This window comes from Trichosurus vulpecula, chromosome 7 (assembly GCF_011100635.1).
Source record: "Trichosurus vulpecula isolate mTriVul1 chromosome 7, mTriVul1.pri, whole genome shotgun sequence".
Classification (NCBI taxonomy): domain Eukaryota; kingdom Metazoa; phylum Chordata; class Mammalia; order Diprotodontia; family Phalangeridae; genus Trichosurus; species Trichosurus vulpecula.
This window is the reverse complement of record NC_050579.1, coordinates 197,099,409-197,120,944: the sequence shown is the minus strand read 5'-3', so window position 1 is coordinate 197,120,944 and position 21,536 is coordinate 197,099,409. Positions and strand designations below refer to the sequence as shown.

General features: G+C 35.6%; 1 protein-coding gene and 2 pseudogenes across 1 annotated transcript; all 3 read left to right on the top strand.

Annotated features, from left to right (window-relative positions):
* Positions 1–479: 479 nt before the first annotated feature.
* On the top strand, positions 480–1,637 carry LOC118857772 (annotated as a pseudogene).
* Positions 1,638–10,252: 8,615 nt separating this feature from the next.
* LOC118857771 lies at positions 10,253–11,059 on the top strand (annotated as a pseudogene).
* A 1,574-nt stretch (positions 11,060–12,633) lies between these two features.
* On the top strand, positions 12,634–13,563 carry LOC118855969 (olfactory receptor 14A16-like). Its single transcript, XM_036766018.1, has one exon. The coding sequence runs from the start codon at positions 12,634–12,636 to the stop codon at positions 13,561–13,563; it is 930 nt and encodes a 309-aa protein (XP_036621913.1).
* Positions 13,564–21,536: the final 7,973 nt, after the last annotated feature.

Below are 21,536 nucleotides of genomic sequence, written 5' to 3'. Positions count from 1 at the left end.
GAAAAGGAGGGTGAACAGGATAGATAAAAACAAAGCTTAAGTAAAATTATACTTAAGGTACATAGACATGTAAACAAATAGGCAAATGGATTTGGAGAACAGCTGGCATTTCAACATGAGAGGGAAAAGAGAGGAGGAGAAGAGAGCAGAGCAGGAGAAGGCAGAGGGAGAAGAGACAGACACAAGGAGAAAGAGAGAGGAGAGAGAGAGAGAAAGAGAGAGAGAGAGAGAGAGAGAGAGAGAGAGAGAGAGAGAGAGAGAGAGAGAGAGAGAGAGAGAGAATTAGTATAGAAATGCATCTGATGCCTATCAATTAGGGAATAAATGAACAAGGTATGGATTACAAATGTGATGATCTCACATGAAGTCCCTAAAACTGAGGTAGAAGAGACTTTTCTGATGTCCCTGCTATTGCTACCACTGCCTCTGCTGCCATCTGTGCCCCTCTGACCTTGGACTCAGAGTCTCCAGCGTATTGAATGGCTATCGAGGATTACACAAAAATAGAGAAAACAGGGAAAGGTATCTATGGTGCTGTATGCAAGGGTCTGCATAAACTAAAGGTCACATGGTAGCCATGAATAAAATCAGGTTACAGAGTGAGGAAAAGGATATTTTAAGTCACGCAATTCAAGAAATTTCACTCTTGAAGGAACTTCACCATAACATTGCCAGCTTTCAAGATGTACTACTCATAGGAGATGCAAGACCATACCTCATTTTTTTATTCCTTTCCATGTATCCCAAGAAATAATTGGATTCTATCTCTCCTAGCCAGCACATGGATTCTTCACTTGTTAAAAGTTATGTGTACTAAATCTTACAACACACTGCCTTTGGTTACTCATGAAGAGCTCGTCACAGACATTTAAAACCTCAAAATAATAAATGATAAATGAGCAATTAAGCTAGCTGACTTTGGACTTGCATGGACCTTTGAAATACCTATAAGGGCATTTACACATGAGGTAGTAACACTGTGGTACAAATCCCCAGAGGAATTATTAGGGTCTGATAGATATTCTAATCCAGGAGATATTTGGAGTACAGGAAGCTAGGCACCCTAAAAGATAGAGTGCTTGGCCTGAAGTCAGGAAGACTCATCTTCCTGAATTCCAATCTGGCCTCAGATAATTACAAGCAATGTGATCATGGGCAAATCAATTAACCCTGTTTGCCTCAGGTTTGTCATCTGCAAAATGAGGTGAAGAAGGAAATGGTAAACCACTCTAGTATCTTTGCCAAGAAAATCCCAAATGGGGTCAAAAACAATCATACACTATTGAAATAACTGAACTACAATAACACTATTTACTGAATTAGCAAACAAAAAGCCACTTTTCCATGGTGATTCTGAAATTAGTTCCTCAGAATCTTCAGGGCTTTGCAAACTCCCAAAGAAGCAAAGCCAGAAATTGAATCAATATAAAATTATAAGAATACATCCCCCAATTGAAAACCAGGAAGACAGACTTCACATGGATGAAATGGCATACACTTGAACTCTAAAATGTTCTGCTGAACAAATTTTAGGCAAAATGATACTGAACCATCCATATATTAATCACTAGGATAGTCAGATTAAGAAAGTCTATTTGTCCAGCCAAACATTTCAAGAAGTTTCATATCAAGAATGAATAGTCTTCTTCTACTGTTCAACTCTGCCAACATTTGTTTTTATATTTCTGTTTCCTTGTGGTAAAACTCCTCCTGTTTTTCTATAGTGTTCCTTAAAATCTGTACATATCATTATAACGGATAAGGCTTAATGTAGAGTTGGTCAACACAGCCATTTTGTTTTCTACAAATAAAACTCTAAATTTGTCAATGATGTGCTAGACTTGAAGGAAATTAGAGCTGATTTTAAAATAATATTCCTCTAGAGTTTTTTCATGTTTGCGATATCATGTAGCAACATAAATCAGACTCAAATTTTGTTATGTTGCAAAATATCTGAAAACCTCTTGTTCTGCCTAAAACAATGTGAAATTTAAAATCACCACAGCATCAAAATGAACCATGGTGAAGAGAAAATAGGTATATAGGATTTCAAATAATATACCCAATTAAAAGTCTAAAATGCGCTAATTAAATTCTGATAATTCATGTATTAGGATACAATATGCACACATATGCAGCTTTGCAATGGTTTTCTCAGAACAGGAGAAATGATATGAACTCGGCCGTGTGCCTCATTGCTTTACAAACCTGGACAGGAGGACATACTAAAGTTCCACAAGTAAATTTTGTAGCTAAAGCAAAGGCTACCTGTATGAGAGGAACACGTAGCTAATTCATGAACTATCCTGTAGACAATTTTAGCTACAAAATTACTTAAATTAATCTCTAGGCTTTGAGTAGAGGTGTTAATGATGAGAGGGAGCTGGTTGAGCATATAGTTTAATATTGTAAAATTCAAACCCTTACACCATTATTATCACTATTAGTTGTTTGTAACGAAGTTCAGGTTATACCTATTAGATTGACTAACATGTCATTTACTCCAGGTTATTAGGAATCTCAGTAAGAGTTAGAGGAGGTAGAAAAAGTAGGGGCAGTTATAGATATGCTCAGGGTACCAAAGCAGCTAGTCCTCTTACCAACATCAGAGAATTTTGTTTCTTTTTGGGACAGGTGACTGAAGATATACCAGGAAATTACCAACAGTTATAAAAATGAGAATAACTTCCAATTTTTTAGAACTCTCAAGGACAAAAATAATATTCAGAAGGAACCTAGAAAGCACTGTCATGAAACACATAGGAAACAGGTGGTATTTTCCCCATATAGAAAAGAAAAAATAATTTGGATAATGAAAGCTACCTAAGAAGATGATAAAAGAAAATTGAGTTTTGACTTCTGGATGTTGGCATAATAAAAAAAGTGATGGCTCTTGACTAGGAATAGAAGTTCATAAGAACATATATGCTCATTAAAATTGCTTTAAAGGATAAAAAGATGATAGAAAGTTTAAGTATTCACATCCACCAAGATAAATGGCATGGTTTGTAGCTAAAACAAAAGAAGGATAGCAGTTGGAAAGCCTTTCAGAAGGACACAATACAGGTTCCAAGAAAGGACCGGAAATAAAATCCATGGGCTAAAAAGTCCATGTTTAGGTAACAAGCAAGATGAATTAGAGGACATGATTCAAGAAGCAAATATGACCTCATGAGAATCACTGAATCTTTGTGTCATTGAACCCTGTGACTGAAATAATGCTATCAATGAGACTACTACTATAGTGCTGCTAAAAGTAGCAGGAGAGCAAAAAAAAAATGATGAAGAGTTGTAAGGGAGGATTGCAAGCTCTACTCATTACGTGCTATACTAATGGGAGGATATCCTAGAAACATCAGAACAAGAATGGTAAAGAGCATTTAAGTGCAGATTAATGGAAGTACTAACAGCAATCGTGTACAAAATTGGGTACAAATGACCTAAACATGAAGAGAAAAGAAATGAGGAAATCTCTGATTGCAAAAAGTGAAGAAAAATTAAGAAGCCTCCTCATGAGAGTAAAAGAGATTGTAAAAGCTGGCTTGAAGCCTAACATCAAAAAAAATGTAAGATATTGGAACTGGAACCATCACGTCTTGGTGAATAGAGGGAGAAGAAATGGCAGCAGTGTCAGATTTTATATTCTTAGGCTCAAAATTAAAAGACACTTGGTCCTTGGAAGGTAAGCTATGGCAAATTGGGACAACACACTAAAAAGGAAATAGATCACATTGCCAACAAAGCTCCATACAGTCAAGACTTTGTTATCCAGTAGCAATGTGTGGCTATGTTAGTTAGACTATAAGGAAAGCTTAGCAACACAGACCTGATGCATTCAAATTATGGTGCTTAAGAAGACTTTTGAGAGTCCTTTAGACAGCAAGATCAAGTCAGTCAATACTGAAAGAAATTCATTAGGGCTATTCACTGGGAGGTCAAATACGGAAGCTGAAGTTTAAACACTTTGGCTACATATTGAGAAGACAGAACTCATTGGAAAAACACCCTGGTGTTGGGAAAAATAGAAGGCAAAGGGAAAAGGGAAGGTCAGAGAATGAAAGAGCATCGTGTAAACAATGAACATTAACTTGGAAGAATTCAAGAAATAGTAAAAGATAGAAGAGACTGGGATGCTTTGGTTCGTGGGGTCTTGAAGAGTCAGAAAGGACTAAATGACTGAACAAAATTAGGAATTCAAGAAAATGATCAGAAAGCTGGCACAGAGACACAATATCATAGTGATGGGGAGATAGTAAGTATTAAGACACCTCTAAAGTGCTCTCTCTCTCTCTCTCTCTCTCTCTCTCTCTCTCTCTCTCTCCCTCCCTCCCTCCCTCCCTCCCTCCCTCCCTCCCTCTCTCTCTCTCTCTCTCTCTCTCTCTCTCTCTCTCTCTCTCTCTCTCTCTCTCTCTCTCTCTCCGAAAAGTGATTATCTTCATAACTTCTTTTTACATCTCAATAAATGCTTAGTATATATCAGGCACTATGGTGGGTGCTAGGAACAGACATACAATATTTGTTCCAGATTGTTAAATGACACCCCCTTTCTTATAAAAAATGGAGAATTAGAAAAGATAACGGTTGTAATGAGGTATGCTGCTTTATTCTCAGAGATACAGAAGAATATCTTCTGTTGATGGGTTTGTTGTTTGGAAAAGGGGCACTGTATTGAATTATATTACTTTGTGGAATATGAAAGTTTTTTTCTGCATTAAAAAATAGTTTTAAATGTGATCAGATGGTTACTAGGATGGGTATGTTGTTATCAATACAGGTCATAGGATCTAGGTATCATACAGTTCTCAAGTACCCTCATTTCCCAAGGGCCACACTAACAAGCTGGCTGCAGGTTTTAGGATTTGAGCTGCTCAGGGACTATAGGACCCTTAACACTAAATAACTATAGAAACACTCAGGAGATCTCTAGTTCTATCACCCTTAGAGAACCCAGCAAATTTACAGAGTTTGAATCTCCGAAGCAAATAAAATGATGTAAGAATACAGCAAATATATCAACCACAAAGAAAGAATGGAACTAGATACTGACAAACTTGATTCCCTAAAAACATTTTAAATACTACAGTTGAAGTAGAAAAGTGGTAAGTATACCTAAGAAGACATCAGTGCTTCCCACCTCAGTATACTTAACGTGACTGAGAATATAGCGAGATCCTACTAGGACCAGAAATCAGAAGAAAAGGGAATGCAGTTATTGTCAACTAGACCTTTATCCATTGGATATATGAATGTCTTTCACTTTCAAAAGCTTACTCCATCTCTTCACAAGCCTGAAGGTGCCTGAATGGGGAACAGATAGTCTCATGTCAAGCAATGGATTGAAGAAGTGAATGAAACAAGGTATATGTTTCCACCTTCTGTCATCAAAGTATAGATACATCAGTGACTTTGTGCCCAAGATTAGAAAAAACTGTGACAAAACCCATCTGAAATGTCCAGGTATATTAAAAACTATGTTTGCAAATGGAAAGAGATTGTTACAACTTGCATCTGTGATTGAAACCAATATGATTGAAACCATATGAAAATCAAACCAAGCAGGGCAAAATTAAAGAGAATGTGAAGATCACTTTAGGTAAGCTCCTACATCTTTATATTCTTAACTAAGTTTTAGCACTCAGGCCACTCATGTTGCTCCCTTATGAAAATCAAGCCAAGCGTGGCAAAAATTATAGAGAATGTGAAGATTGCTTTAGGTAAGTTCCTACATCTTTATATTTAAAGAATATAATTTATATTCAAAATATAAAGTATAAATAAAAATAATATAATTTACATTTAAAATATATTTAGAGAATATAAAGATGTAGGAGCTTACCTAAAGCAATCTTCACATTTTCTATAATTTTTGCCACACTTGGCTTGATTTTTATAAGAGCCAAGTACCCAGGTCACTCATGTTGCTCCCTTGCTATCCAGTGAGTATTCAACTTAGTCTCCCCTCCCTGAAAATTATCATCCTATGAACGCAGGACTGACTTTCTTTGTGGTGTAGCCACTTCCAAAATCACATATACCTTTTCTCTATAATATTCAAGCAAAATGCTCTTTCTAGTACCTGATCTCATCTAAGTGTTGAAAAAAAAGAGCACATCCAATAAAATTATCTTTTTATTGGTAAAATTCAGGAAGCACAAAAAGTGAAGTTGAGCACTTCAGGTAATATTAGGTCATACATTGGGGTACAATGATCTTTCCTTTGCTGAATGGCTAACCACAAATCAATCAGCAAGCATTTGCTAAGGTCCTAAAGCAAGTCAATCACTGTGCTAAGGGTTAGGGATTCAAAGACAGATGAGTAAATAATCCTCAACTTCAACCTTTTGAATAGGCAGGGCAAAAGCACAGAGGTGAGCGATGGAACACTGTATAAGTGGAAGGAAGAGAAGCTACGTTGTGCAGTGGATGGAGCACTGGGCTGTGAATCATGAAGAATCATCTTTGTGAGTTCAGATATGGCCTCAGATACTTAGTATCTTGTGACCCTAGGCAAGTCACTTAACTCTATTTGCTTCAGTTCCTCACCAGTAAAATGAACTGGAGATGCAAACGGTAAACCACTCTTTGTTTTTGCCAAGAAAACCTTAAATGGGGTCATGAAGAATCCAATATGATTAAAACAACTGAAAAAAATATATAATGAAAGGCAATAAGGTTATTTTGGCTGGACATTAGATCTGATTGAGGTAGAGAAGATGACCATACACTATGGCTGGAAATAATATTGGGGCCTCTTTCAGAAAGCATTTAAAAATCAAAAACAAGAATTCATATTTGATTCTATGAGAATTAGTGGGCCCTCTGGGATTAATGAATGGGGAAGTGACATGCTTAATTCTGTGCTTTAGGAAAACCAGTTTGGCAGATGTGTGATGAATAGATTGATGATGGGAGAGACTTAGGACAGGGACACCAATTAGAAAGATACTATACTATTCTCTATAATTGACAAAGGTCTGAACTAGAGTGGTAGCTGGGTAAATGAAGTTAAAGGGACAAATGTGGGAGATATTGGCATGATAGAAAGAACACTATGTATAAACTGATTAAATGTGGGGAAATGGGGTAAAAGTCCCATGAAAAGGATAGCAGTGAAGTTATGAACTTGGGGACTGAAAGGATGGTGTTACTCTGAAAAAATGAGGAAGCTGAGAAGAAGGGATCTTCTTGGAATGGGGAAAATAATGGGTAGGTTTGAGACATGCTAAGTTTGAGATCACTAAAGGACATCTGCTTTAGAATGAACGATACATGATGCAATGCTAAAGCTTAAGAGAGAGACAAGTGGAGGAAATATTACTATGGGACTCATCATCATAGGGAATATGAACAAACCCATGTGAAATAATAAAGCCACTGAGATAGCATGAAGAAAAGGATAGAAGGAAGCCTAAAACAGATCCTTGGCATAAACCCAGTTAGAGGGCATGATGGGAGAGTGCTGATGCACCAAGAGAAACTAAGAATTAGTTTTCAGAGAGGTACAAGAAAAAGCAGAGTAACAAAAATCCAGAGAGGACACACTATAAGGGATGAGAGAGTGCTGAAGTGTCAAATGTTACACAGAAGTCAAGAATAATGAGCTTTTTAAAAAATCTATCAGATAAAAACATTAATAAATTACTGTTGACTTTGAAAATGATAGTTTCAGTTGACTCATGAGGTCATATGTCAGATTAAAGGGCATTTATAGGAATGAAAGAAGAGACAGTAGAGAAAAAATATGGAAAGCATTTTTAAGACTTTTACTGGGTATAGAAATATTATAGAGCCCATATGAGTATTTTTAAGGATAAGGGAAATTTTAGGACCCAGAAAACAAATGAAACTTAGGGAAAGACCTAATATTAGAGGTTGAGAATGGACTAATAATAGAGGAAAAACCTTTAAATGGGATGGAATCAAGGGTATATACAGAGAATTTTACTCCTCAGGAACAGGGCTACTTTAAATCTTCATCAGAGACTAAAGCAAGAGAGAATGGGGCAAGATGTCAATTAGTTGTGAGTTAAAAAGAAAGGAGAAATAACTCCCAACCATAATGGTCTCTATCTTCTAAATGAAAATATGATATGAAGTCTTCACTTGTGCAAATATTTGGGAGGGAAGGTATGGGAGATATAAGAAGAGAAGATACGTTTGGGAGCAGCCAAGAGGACCAGTTGCAATTATATGGCATAAATTGGTAGTGAACTCAGTCAGTAGAGTTTTGTGACTTTGCCCAGCTCTATCCAGCAGTACTTGAGTAAAAGTATAAGAGGTGGGTGGCTAAAGTAACCAAGGTTTAGGCTTTGGCAAGGTATGATCTGCAATAAAACAAAGTAGCAAGTGATTCAAGAAGTGAGATAAATATCCAATTAAAATGCTTAATTATTGGGACACAATCAGGAAGGGAAGAAAGTAAAATCAAATTAAGTACGATTGTCAAGCAAATTGTTAAGAGGTCCAGGAACTGGGAGTCCCAGTAAAAATAAAGAATAAGACTAAGAAGAATAAGGCATGGGAAAACATGGGCATTTTAATAAAAGTCCTTGTACTTTGATTGAGATTATGCCTCTTGAAAACAATATTTGAATTCCAAAAGGATGTCATATTAAGAAAATAGACAATCCATCTTCCTTGCCTTGCTCATCACTGCTTCTGTGTTGATGCTCAAAACATACTTGGAATCTCCCATTGCAACCTCAATATTTATGCCTTTTGAAATCCTACCCAAACTCTAAGAACTTCTGTACAAATTCCATTAAACAAAGACCTGCCCCTTGATTTTGCCAGTCAGAAATAAGCTCTGTATCTCACAGTTCTCTGAGCTCTTTTTTCTCCTCCCATGCATTTATCCCATTCTACTTCAAATTATATTCATTTGCATATATTACTTGTTACCCTGAAAGACTGGAAACATCTTGAGGCCTAGAAATGATTCACATTTTTAAACTACCCAGGTTTAGAAAAGAGGCTTGTATGAGCAAGCAATTGATAAATGCCCTGTAAAATGTTATGGTTGATCCACCCTTTGTAATTTCTTTTCATGCCCAAATGCAAATGTCTATTCATATATTGCCTTATAGACAAAAATAAAGCATCTGAAAGGTATAAGTTGGGAAATAATTCTTGAGTATATGAAGATTGGGTTTGAGCTCCAGGGTTGTTATAATGCGAGTAAGGTGAATCAAAATCTAAAGTGGTATTTGGAGGTGGAGGGAGCAGTTTTTCCACATGCTGTATTCTTCAAACCAGAAGAGATCCAACTTATTAAAAAATGTTTGGGGAGTTATTGTTCCATTTAATGATAGATTTGCACTTGAACAAGGCTGGTGTGAGTTACTGGTAACCAAGAGAGAGTTTGAAATTGAAAAAGTCAAAAGGAAGTCTAATATATAGCAGTACATTCATCTGCATGACATTTCTATCTAGTCTATTGGACTGATTATAGTGTCAAAATGTCTTGGATAGTGAAGTAGTCCAGGGCAGTGGATATAACTTAAAATTCTAGATAATCTATACCACTATCAGTCTTAAAGGATGAGAGTACAATCACTTTTTATGAACAGCATGTTCATATCTCAGTATGCCTCAGCTAAGTAACCTAGAGGAGCTTTAAAGACAGCCTTGGAAGCAGGAAACCTGGATTAACATCTTGGTTCTGAGACTCCTTGGATAATGATTGCAAAGTCACTTAACTTTTCTGAGCCCCAGTGTCTTGTGTATAAATTAGTAATAATACTTCAATTGTCCACCTAAAATGGGGTCTTATAATGAAAGTATTTCATGATAATGAAAACCATCCACTGAGAGAGATAAAGCTATTGTTATCAACTTTTTCAAGGCCAGGGTATTGTTTGTTGATTCCTAGGTAATCTGAGATGTAGAAGAGCCTTAAAATCATCTACTTCAGGGGTTCTTAGCCCTTTTTCCTTCATGATCACTTTTAGAAGTGTCTTGAAGCCTATGGACAAATTTCTGAGATTCATTACTCTAAGATTAAGATGGAAACAAACTACAGGGAAATACTTTTATCAAAATATTTTAGGACCATGAACTTCAGGTCACAATCATCTGAACTAGTTCCATCACGTCATTTTAAAAATAGGAAAATTAAGGCCGAAAGAATTGTCATGTGCCTAAGGTCACAAAGCAAGCCTGAACCAAAGTTACCTGCCATGTCCTTCTCGTCATTTGGTATCTGTTTGTTTGCTCCATGCAGGCAGTAGAGAAAATCCTCTATGCTTAGAACATGATCATTCTCACCATGGTGACAGGATTCCTCCGCATGGGCTTTTCCAACATCTGGGTGCTACAGGTCTTATATGCCACCCTCTTCTTTTTGATGCACCTGGAGGCTCTGATGGGTAACACACTCCTTTTCATGCTCATGTCTCTTAATGGAAAATTCCATACTTCTATGTACTTCTTCCAAAAGAACTTGCTCTTTTTAGAGCTGCATCATTTCCATCATGGTCCACAAATCAATGACAAACTCTCTAAGTCAATGGTGCCCCATCTCTTTTTGGGGGATTGTGTCACAGCTCTTTTTAATGATGTTATTTGCAGCATCAGAGTTTTTTCTCCTCACAATGATGTCCCATGACCACTATGTGGCTATCTGTCAGCCCCTGCACTATGAACTTTTTATGACGAGAGGGGATTGTGTGAAGATAGCAGCTGTTTCCTGCCTCAGTGGAGGTTTGTTTGGGGCCCTATACTCAGCTAATACAATCACTTTTGCCCTTTTGTGGCTCCAAGGAGATCCACCAGTACTTCTGTGATGTCTCTGCCTTACTCAGGATCTCCTGCTCTAAGACACACTTTGCAATCAATGTCACTATGGCTTTTGCCTTTCATTTAGGGCTTTTCTGTTCTATTTATGTCATAATCTCCAACAGCCACATCTTCTCAACTATACTGAAGATTCCAACCACAGAGGGTAGGTCAGAAGACTTCTCCACTTGCCTGCCCACTCATCATTCTCTCGGTTTTTATCACAACAGATGTCATTACTTATCTAAAGCCAACCCAGAAATCTGACTCAATTCTACACTGATCATCTGACTCAGTTCTCCATGATCTACATGACCTATTCCAGTCTAGAACAGAGCTTTGTATAGAGCAGATAATTGATAAAACTTTGTTGAGAAGTATTAGTGAAACATGTCTATCAATAATTCCTTTGTCTTGTATACAAAGCACAGGTTTCTTTCTGTCTATCTTTAAAGAGAGAAGAGGGTCCTTCAGGCATGCCTTTGTATGTTAACTTATGAGTTTATAAGAATATGAAATAATAAAAGCTAACATTTATATAGCATTTACCATGTGGCATTTACTCTCCTAAGAGATTTATAATTATTATTTGATTTGATCTCATGAGAAACCCTGGGAGGTAGGTGTTATTATTATTCCTCTTTTACAAATGAGGAAACCGAAGCAAGTAGAAGTTAAGTGATTTATCCAGAGTCCCACAGCTAGTAAGTGTCTGAGCCTGGATTTAGACTTGAGTCTTTCTAACCACAGTCTGGCACTCTATCCACTGCTTTACCTATCTTCCTGGAGATAGATGGGTACTTTAACTCAAGCCAGATAACTCAGACTCCAGAGGGGTGGTCTTTCTCCATTCTGCCTTCATCATACAAAGAGAGTAGAACAGACTCACCACAATAAAGGTGGTTTGAGAATTAGTTCTCCAGTTGACAATGGATTTGCATTTCAAGATGGCTCTTCCCAGTTACTGGTGGGCTAGTCTTTGACTAAAAGAGAAAATAAAACAGAAATCAACTGGGTTGATGCCAAATCCATGGCACTGACTTCCTTTGCAGTAGAATTTTATTATCCTAAGGTAATAAGGCTGGCAATATGACAGGGTCTTGGTTGGGTTACCATCTTCGGCAGTGGACATCATTGAAATTGTTAAAGAATCTACTTATATCACTAACATTCCTCAAGGATGGGAAGAAAGTCATTTGTTCATGAAGGGAATACTCGGGTTTGTCTCAGTACAGGAACCTGGAGCAGCTTTCAAACCAGCTTTGGAATCAGAAGTGCAGGGTTAGCAATCAGGTTCTAACAATTCTAGTGTGACCTCTAGAAAGTCTCATAACTTCCCTGAGATGTGGTAACTTATGTTCAAAATGGTATAATACTACTTTACCCATTTAAATGCACTCTACAACCCTTGAAACACATTGTTATTATTATCACTTTTTTTCAAGCTGTGGATACTGTTTCTAGAAACACAGATACTTTGGGATGTAGAAGAGCCCTTAAAATTATTTAGTTCAGGGATTCTTAAACTATCTTGTGTCCTGATCTGCTTCTGGTGAAGCCTACCACCACCTCTTCCGAATAGTATATTTAAATGTATACATTACAATACGGAGATTTCAGAAGAAATCACCCGTGGTGAAATATAGTTATCAAAATATGTTTTTCAAAAATTCCGGGTTCTAAGGTTAAAACTTTGGTATCATTTCATCTCCTTATGTAGCAAATGATGAAACCAAAGCACTGTGATTTTTAGATCACAGAGTAGACCTAAACCAAAGTCTCTTGACACACTGAGTGTTCTCATCATTAATAATTGCTTCTTTTTTCTATTCAGACAATCAGGAGAACTCCCTGAGAATGGCTAACCTCACCATGGTGACAGGATTCCTTCTTATGGGCTTTTCCAACACCTGGGAGCTGCAGGTCCTACATGCCATGCTCTTCTTACTGATCTACCTGGTGGCTCTAATGTTCAACCTGCTCATTTTCACCCTCATCTCTCTTGATGAGCATCTCCACTCCCCCATGTACTTCTTCTTGAAGAACCTGTCATTTTTAGATCTTTGCTTTATTTCTACCACGCTCCCTAAATCTATCACAAACTCCTTCTGTGGTAGCCGTTCCATTTCTTTCATAGGGTGTGTATTACAGTTCTTTTTAGTAATTTTCTTTGCAGCATCTGAGCTTTTTCTCCTCACAGTGATGTCCTATGACCGTTATGTGGCCATCTGTCAGCCTCTTCACTATGAAGTCATCATGACGAGAAGGACTTGTGTGAAGATGGCAACTGTTTCATGGATCAGTGGAGGTTTGTTTGGGGCTCTATATTCAGGTAGTACATTCACTTTGCCCTTCTGTGGCTCCAATGAGGTCTATCAGTTCTTCTGTGATGTATCTTCATTACTTAGGCTCTCCTGCTCTGATATACATATTGGAGTAGATGTGACTTTGGCTATTGGAGTTTCTCTAGGGATTCTCTGCTTTATTTCCATAGCTATCTCTTACGGCCCCATATTCTCAACTGTGCTGAAGATTCCAACCACAGAGGGTAGGTCAAAAGCCTTCTCCACTTGTGTGCCCCACCTCATTGTTCTCATAGTTTTTATGACAACAAGTGTCAGTGCTTATCTTAAGCCACACCAGGAATCTTACTCAGTTCTAGATCTGTTGTTATCTATATTCTATACAGTGGTACCCCCAACCCTGAACCCTGTCATCTATAGCCTGAGGAACAAGGACATCAAGACTTCTCTGAAGAAGCTAATAGCTAGGAAACACCTATCATAGGGATTAATGCTAAAGTCTTTTCCATGATTGTCTGTTTGCTTTGTTTAAAAAGAAAGAAAAGGAAATCAGTTGTGGCCTTTCTGTGCTTATTTCCTTGTTTGTCCATATCGAGTCATTAGATAGAAAATGCTGTCTTTTCAAGATTGTTAATAAATTATTTCCAAAATGCATACACTCTGAGTGAATAAGTTTTTTTGACTATTATAAATCCCCAAATTAACTATAAGGACACACAAAGAAAGTTTTTATCTGTGTCCAGAGAAAGAAGTGTAAATAGAAGTATGTATAGAATAATTTTGCATGTATATGTGTGTGTATACATATATACATGTACATATATTTATGTATGTATGTGTATATGTATGTGTGTGTGTGTGTATATATATATATATATATATTTGTGTTTAATGATGACCATCTCTAGGGCAGGGGAGTGGTGAGGGAAGAAAAAAAGAAAACAATAAGTATTTTTGAATTAAATTGAATTGATGCATGATAGCCCAAGACAAAATAACAGAATATATCAACTGCCCTCCAAATTTGCACCAATGGAAATAAAAACACCCTCCATAAGTAGAAGCAAAGTTACAAACAAAACCTTACCTTCTCTTATACTCCTCAAGGGGATCCTTTCAACTCGGTCACCTTTCTAAAATTATTTTTCACAAAAATGTGTAATACACTGAAAGAGAAATATCATTTAAAATAACAAAAAATAGATGAAATATCTTTGAATTAATTTACCAATATACATGTGGGACATATACAAACACAAATTGGGTGCAGGTTGAGTAAAATAAATCCAGACCTAAATAATTAAAGAGATTAGAGGGTAGAGTGCTTGTCTTGAAATCAGAACACCTGAGTGGGAATCCTGTCTCAGCCCCTTGCCAGCTGTGTGACCAGGAAAATTATTTAATCCCTATTTGGTTGAGTTTTCTTCTCTGTAAAATTGGAATGATGATAGCATCTACCTTGCAGAGTTTGTATGAAGATCAAGTAAGTTAATATTTACAAAGAGCTTTTCAAATTTTAAAGTGTTATGTAAATCCCATTATTTAATGCTAATGATCCATTAAGTGGGATGAGTTAATATGGCAAATGATGACAATGCTATCCAAATTAATCTACACATTAAAAATATCTAAATCAAAATACAAATGAGATATTGTGGATGATCTGAACATCATACAAGAAAAACAAGGTTTAAGAACAAAATCCTCCTGCACAAACTTAAGACAACAAGAATGAGAAGAAAACTACTAAATGGAAAAAATCTTTGTGTTCAATATCTCTGATAAAAGCCTGAAATCCAAAATATAGAGAAAACTGACAAATATTGCAATTATGGAACAACCGAAAAAATATCCAATGGTCTTTAAAAAATATCATAAAAAAGAAATACAACCTACCGACATTCAAAAAGATATATTTGAAATCTCTAATATCCAGAGAAATGAAAAGTCAACCAACTCTGCACTGCTACCTTATACCTTTCAAATTTCAAACAATGTTAACAGATAATAAAAGTCAAACTTAAGCAGCCCCAGGAAAACAGGCACATCGATTCACATCTCCAGGACCTTTGAATTGACCTGAAAATTTTAGAAATAAACTTAAAACTGTACAAGAAAAGGAACAAAATTGTTTTTACTCTTGACATAGTGATTGGACTACTAGGTTAGTGTACAAAATTAATCATTAGCATGACAAGGAACAGAAAAAAAATGTTTTTTTAAATTGATTTGCCCAAGTAATGGTTAATACACATATTATTTTATATGAATATAGTATGATTGTATAACATAAATATATACTATATAGTGTATATATAACATAATATGTAACACTCTATTACTAGAGTTCAAAGCCATTAGCAAAAAAAAAAACAACTACAGAGATCAGAGAAATATGGAAATACTTGTATGAAATAAAGCAGTATGGACAGCACTGCAATTTTGCCATGACTTACACTGAGTGTTCATTTATTGTATCAATGACAAAATGAAATGACTGCTATCTATATTCCAAATTCAGGCTGCTATGGCTTTTATAAATGATGATCAGAAGGTATCTGAGGCTCTTCCTGGGTAAGAAACAGAGCACATGTCAGGATAGCAGTGACTGAACCTCTCCCTACACCACATTTTGGAAGCACTGACAACTTACAAAGCACAAGAACTAGCACTTAAAACACCAGTGCAAAAAGGCTTAAGTTTAGGACAGTGCTGTTCCCCAACCCATACACACACACACACACACACACACACACGCACGCACCCCAGGAGCAAAGCCCAAGCTTAACAAAACTTCAAAATCAAGAAATAGGGTGAAAAAACCTGAGCAAAAAAAACAACAAAAACCTGATTACAAAAATCAACTAGGGTGATTGGAAAGATTAAGACACAAACTCAGAATAAGACAATGAAGTCAAAAGAGCTATAAGCAATGCCTCAAAGGAAAAAAAAATAATTGAACACAAGCCCAGCAAGAATTCCTGGAAAAGCTAAAAAAAATTCAAAATCAAATAGGTGGAGTAGAAAAAAAAATAGGGAAATAAATAAGAGAAAGGAAGAAAATTATTTTTAAAAATTAATAGCTTGGAAAAAGAGGTATAAAAATACTGAAGAAAACATCTTAAAAAACAGTAGGTCAAATAGAAAAAGTGGTACAAACCTCACTAATGAAAATAATTTTTAGAAATTAGAATTCGGTTATTGGAAGCCAATGACTCAATGAGACATCAAGAGACAATAAAACAAAGTCAAAAGAATGGAATAATAGAGGACAATGTGAAATAACTCATCTCAAAAATAACTGACCTGGAAACTAGATTGAGGAGAGTTAATTTAATATTATTGCACTACCTGAAAACCATGATCAAAGAAACAGCATAGACATCATATTTCAAGAAACTATAAAGGAAAATCCCAAAGAGCCCAAAATCCTAGAACCAGAGGGTAAAATAGAAATAGAAAAAAATCCACTGATCATCACCTGAAAGAGATCTGAAAATGAAACTTCCCAGAAATATGACAGTAGCCAAATTTCAGAGCTTCCACGTCAAAGACAAAATACCTCAAGTAGCCAGAAAGAAACCATTCGAATATCACAGCACCACAGCCAGGATCACAGGAGACTTAGTATCTTTCATGTTAAAGGAATAGAAGGCTTGGAGTATGATATTACACAAGGCAAGAGAGTGGGGGTCAAAACCAAGAATAGCCTACCCAGCAAAACTGAGTACAATCCTTCAAGGGAAAAATGGATATTTAATGAAAGAAAGGATCTTGAAACCTTCCTGGTGAAAAAACTAAAGGTGAATAGAAAATTTTACTTTCAAATGCAAGACTCAAATGATGCATAAAAAGTAAATATGAAAGAGAAATCATAAGGAATACAATAAAGTTAAACTATTTATATTTCTATATGAGAAGATGATACAGGTAACTTCTAAGAACTTTTATCATTTTTAAGGAAGTTAGAAGAATTCTACACAGACAGAGGGGGCAGAAGTGAGTTGATTATGTTGGCATTATGTAAAAGAAAATAGATAGGAGAGAAAGTAGACTGGCCTAGGGGGAAGAGAAAGGAAGAGGTAGAAGAAACACACAAGAAAGAGCTTTTTTAAATGGAGGGGAAAATTGAGGGGGCAGAAAATTCTTGAACCTCATTCTCTTGGTTCAAAGAGGGGAAAAAATATACACATGCTCACACACTTAACTGGGTATGGAAATTAATGTTACCCAACATGGAAGTAGGAGGCAAATGGAGTAAGAGAAAGGAGATGGGAGTGATAAAAAGAAAGGGTAGATAAATAAAGACAGTAGAAAGGAAAAACAAAAAATAGGATGGAGGGAAATTTAGTTAATAATTATAACTGTGAGTGTGAATGAAATTAATTAACAATGAAATAGAAGCAGATAGCACAATAGATTTTTAAAAAGTAGAATCCAACAATATGTTGTTTATAAGAAACAAACTTGAAAAAGAGAGTACACAGAGTTAAAATAAGGGGCTGGAGCAGAATCTCATGCTTTAGATGAACCAAAATATTCAGGGGTAGCAATTATCATCTTAGACAAAGCAAAAGCAAAAACACTGTGCTAGGGGTTGAGTATACAAAGACCTTATAATACCATCCAGGATAATAGGATACACTTATAAAGGTATATATAAATGAATTCAAAATAGATGCAGATTTCAGAGGGAAGCACAAGAAATTGGGGGAACTGAAAAATAATATACTTAAATGGTCAATGAAGAACTAGGGATTCTGAAACAACTGTGGAATATACATTCTGGGGATGGTGAAGAGATAGTGCAAAGGCACAGAGGTGGGAGATGAAATGCCATGCAAAAGGAAGAGTAAAATGGCTAATATGGAGGTATATTGGTGGCATAGACAAGATTAGTGTACAAAATGACTAAAAATAAAAATGTCAGAAATAAATCCACCTGTGAAGGTTGTATTGTAGAGTGGACAGACTTGAAACAGGGATACCAATTAGGAGTGTATTGCAATAGTCTTAAGTGATAGGTGAGAAGGTTTTGAACTAGAGTAGGGGTTGAGTGATTGAAATGAAGGACACTAATGTGAGGCATATGGTGATAGGACAAGATATGGAAACCAGTTTTATGTGAGGGCACGTGATAGTGCAGAAAGAAGATATCATGGAAATTATGAATCTGGTGATTGAAAGTATACGGGTGTTCTTAAGATAAATTAGAAAATTCAGAATTTGGGAGATCTAATAGAATAATGATTTCTGTTTCAAGCATTGTTTCCAACATCTATGGCATCCACTTTAAAATATCAGCTAGACAGTGCTGCCCTGCTGGGGATAGGAGAAAAAACCAAGTCATTAAATACAGATGTGGGACTCATCATGAAAAAGTTGATAACCAAATCTATGTGAACTCATTAGTGCACTAGGAAAGAAAATATAGGGAAAAGACAAAATCACATAATAGTACCCTGACATAAATTCATAATTAGAAGGTTTATTTTAATGATAATGATCCAGCAAGAGAAATTAAGAATGAGTGATCAAATAGCTAGAACATGTGGGTGTCATGGTGGGAGGGAAGGGACTAGCAGAATTTTATACCCCAGCTCCTAGTACAATGTCTAGGAAACATAAGAGTCTGAATGAATACTTTCTAAATGGAACTCAAATGATGTATAATAACTCAAGCCAGAAGAATCCAATGTATCAGTTGACCTCTTAAAGAGATGCCAGTGAAAATCGCCAAAACTTCCATAAGAAGATGCAAAGTTCCAAACAAAGGCTCTTTTCCCCTTCACCTGATGAACTTGATCAGATCATCCATATTAACCTTCTACTTTATTTTGCAAAAAAGAGAAGAATGTATATAAAGAGAAATACTATATAAAATAACAATAAAATGCATTTAACAACTAGGTATTACCTCAAGAAAATATATGTATGACTTAAGGAAATTCAACTAAAGAAAATTACTGGGTTAAATGCAAACCTAAATAATTGCAAGAATATTAAGAAAGTAGATAGAGTTCTTGGAGTTAGTAAGACCTGACTAGGAATCCTGTCTAAGACTCTTGTTAGCTGTGTGACACTGGGAAAATCAATTAACCTCTATTTGTTCTAGTTATATCAAATGGGAATGATTATAACACATATCTCACCAGGTTGTTGTAAGGATCCAGTAAGTTAGTATTTGAAAGCATTTTGCAAACCTTAAGGAACTATATGAATGCTAGCTATAATGTAATGCTCATGATCCATTAACTGGGTCATGCCAATATTAAAACTGATAATAACATTCAAATTAATCTATAAATGTAAAACTGTAAATCAAAATACAAAAAACATACTTTAGATTATCTGAAACAGCTTTAACAAAGTGTGTATAGGAAAATAAATGGTATACTATACCAAGGGAAATAAGGGGATAAGACATCATCAAGTCTTCAATTGTATCATAAAGCAGAAATTGTCAAAATTGTTTAGCATTGTATACAACATATAAAAGTAAATTAGAGTGTTGGAAAAGAAAGATATAAAAGAAGATACTGAGAATATTAACTGTCTAATAAGCATAAAACAGAAACTACTGTGGAAATAACTGAAGCAATTCCATTAAAATTAGTGGCAAAACTGGATAATAGTTTTGAAGAAAGTGAGTTTAGAGCATTTAAATCTTATATGACAAAATTTTGAAAATGCTAACTAGTATAAATGTGAAAAGTAATCCTAGTTGTATTCACAATAGTGAATAGGAAAAGATTTTTTTGCTTGCTATGATACAATGAACATTTTACAAGGAAAAAAAGAAACATTTTTAGATCAAAAATGTCTTAAACTAAAGAACCTAGAATAATAAAAGACACTTAGTTGAAAAAATCTTTCATTAAATGCCTTTGATAAAAGTCTAATGTCCATGTTCCAGAAGAAATTGACATAAAACTTTGTGAACGAGAGGTATTAGACAAATTGTGAAAGGATTTCAAAAAATCTTCAAAAAGGAGAAATAAACTGTCAACATTCAAAAAGATCTTCAAAATCTGTAATAACAAAAGAAATGCAATGGAAACCTCTTGGATTTGGAAAGATGGTAATAATAATAATAATAATAATAACAGTAGTAGTAGTAGTAGTAGTCAATGTTTGTTACACCTGTGAGAAAATAGACATACTTATTGACTTCTCTAGGACTTTTGAATATGCCTGAATGTTTTTAAAGACAACTATGCAAGAAAAATATATAAACAGTTCTTGCCCTTTGATATAGTAATGTTACTAGCAAATAAATGACAGAAAAAACTTACATGCATAAAATTAATCATAAAAACATTGTTCATCATAGAAAAAATATATGCCCCATGATTGGGGAATGACCAGACAAAATGTGATATATGAGTGTTACTTAATATCTTTTTTACCATAATATTGAGCTGGAAGAAATTAAGAGTGGAGGGAGGACAAATAAATATTTATATAAAACTAATCAGGGTGGACATCAGGTAAACTTTGCAGAGACTTTCAGACTTAAATATGATCCGATGGAGATTGGCACATTTATGTTTTTATCAAGTTAAGTCATGGTCTGGGCTGGAGTCCTCGAGAGCTCCTCTCCCCCAGGGCCAGACTAATAAGCTGGCTCTAGATTTTATCCTCTGAGTTATTCAGGTATCTAGGGCACATGACATAAAATGGCTTTAGGAACACTTGGGAGATCTCCAGGTCTATTACCTTCAGAGAATCTCAACCAAATTGAACAGCTTGCACCTACCTCTAAAAGTAAATGAAATGATGCAAGCATCTGGAAAATGTTTCAATATCAGAAGAACTGATTGGTTTCTCAGAAACTTGATTCCTTGCAGATACTTTAAATGTTACAGCGAAGGTGAAGTTGTCATCATATTTAAGCATATCCTTTATATATTTGCAATTAGTCTACATTTGGTGGGGTCATGCTGGCACCAGGAACCAGAATAAAGGTAAGAAGAATTGTTTTTACACTGTCATGTCACCACTAATGTCTGAATCTCCACTACTTTTGAAAAATTATTCCACTTCTGTATAATGCTACAATGACTTAAATAAGTGAAAAAAAACAACAGATATTAACTTTCATTTTCTGACAACAAGATATAGATTATGTGGGTCTGCATGATTAAGATTAGAAAAAAAACTATTCCAAAAGGAATCTGAAACAGCCAGAAGTATGAAAGACCATTTGAATATAACCAAAGGGTAGGTGACTTGTATCTGTCGGTGTAAACATGTTCTTAGGTATCAGAATCAAAGAATTGAAGTGACGGAAATTGGAAAACAAGGTGAAGCTTTCTTTTGGTTCCTATTAGCTTGCTATTACCTTGGATTATTTTGTAACTTTTTGTACTCCCTCTGCTCTACCTTGTAGGAGCCCAGGTGTTTCATGGTACTCCCCTACCAGTAGAATTCAACTAAGGGTTGGTTCCACTCTTC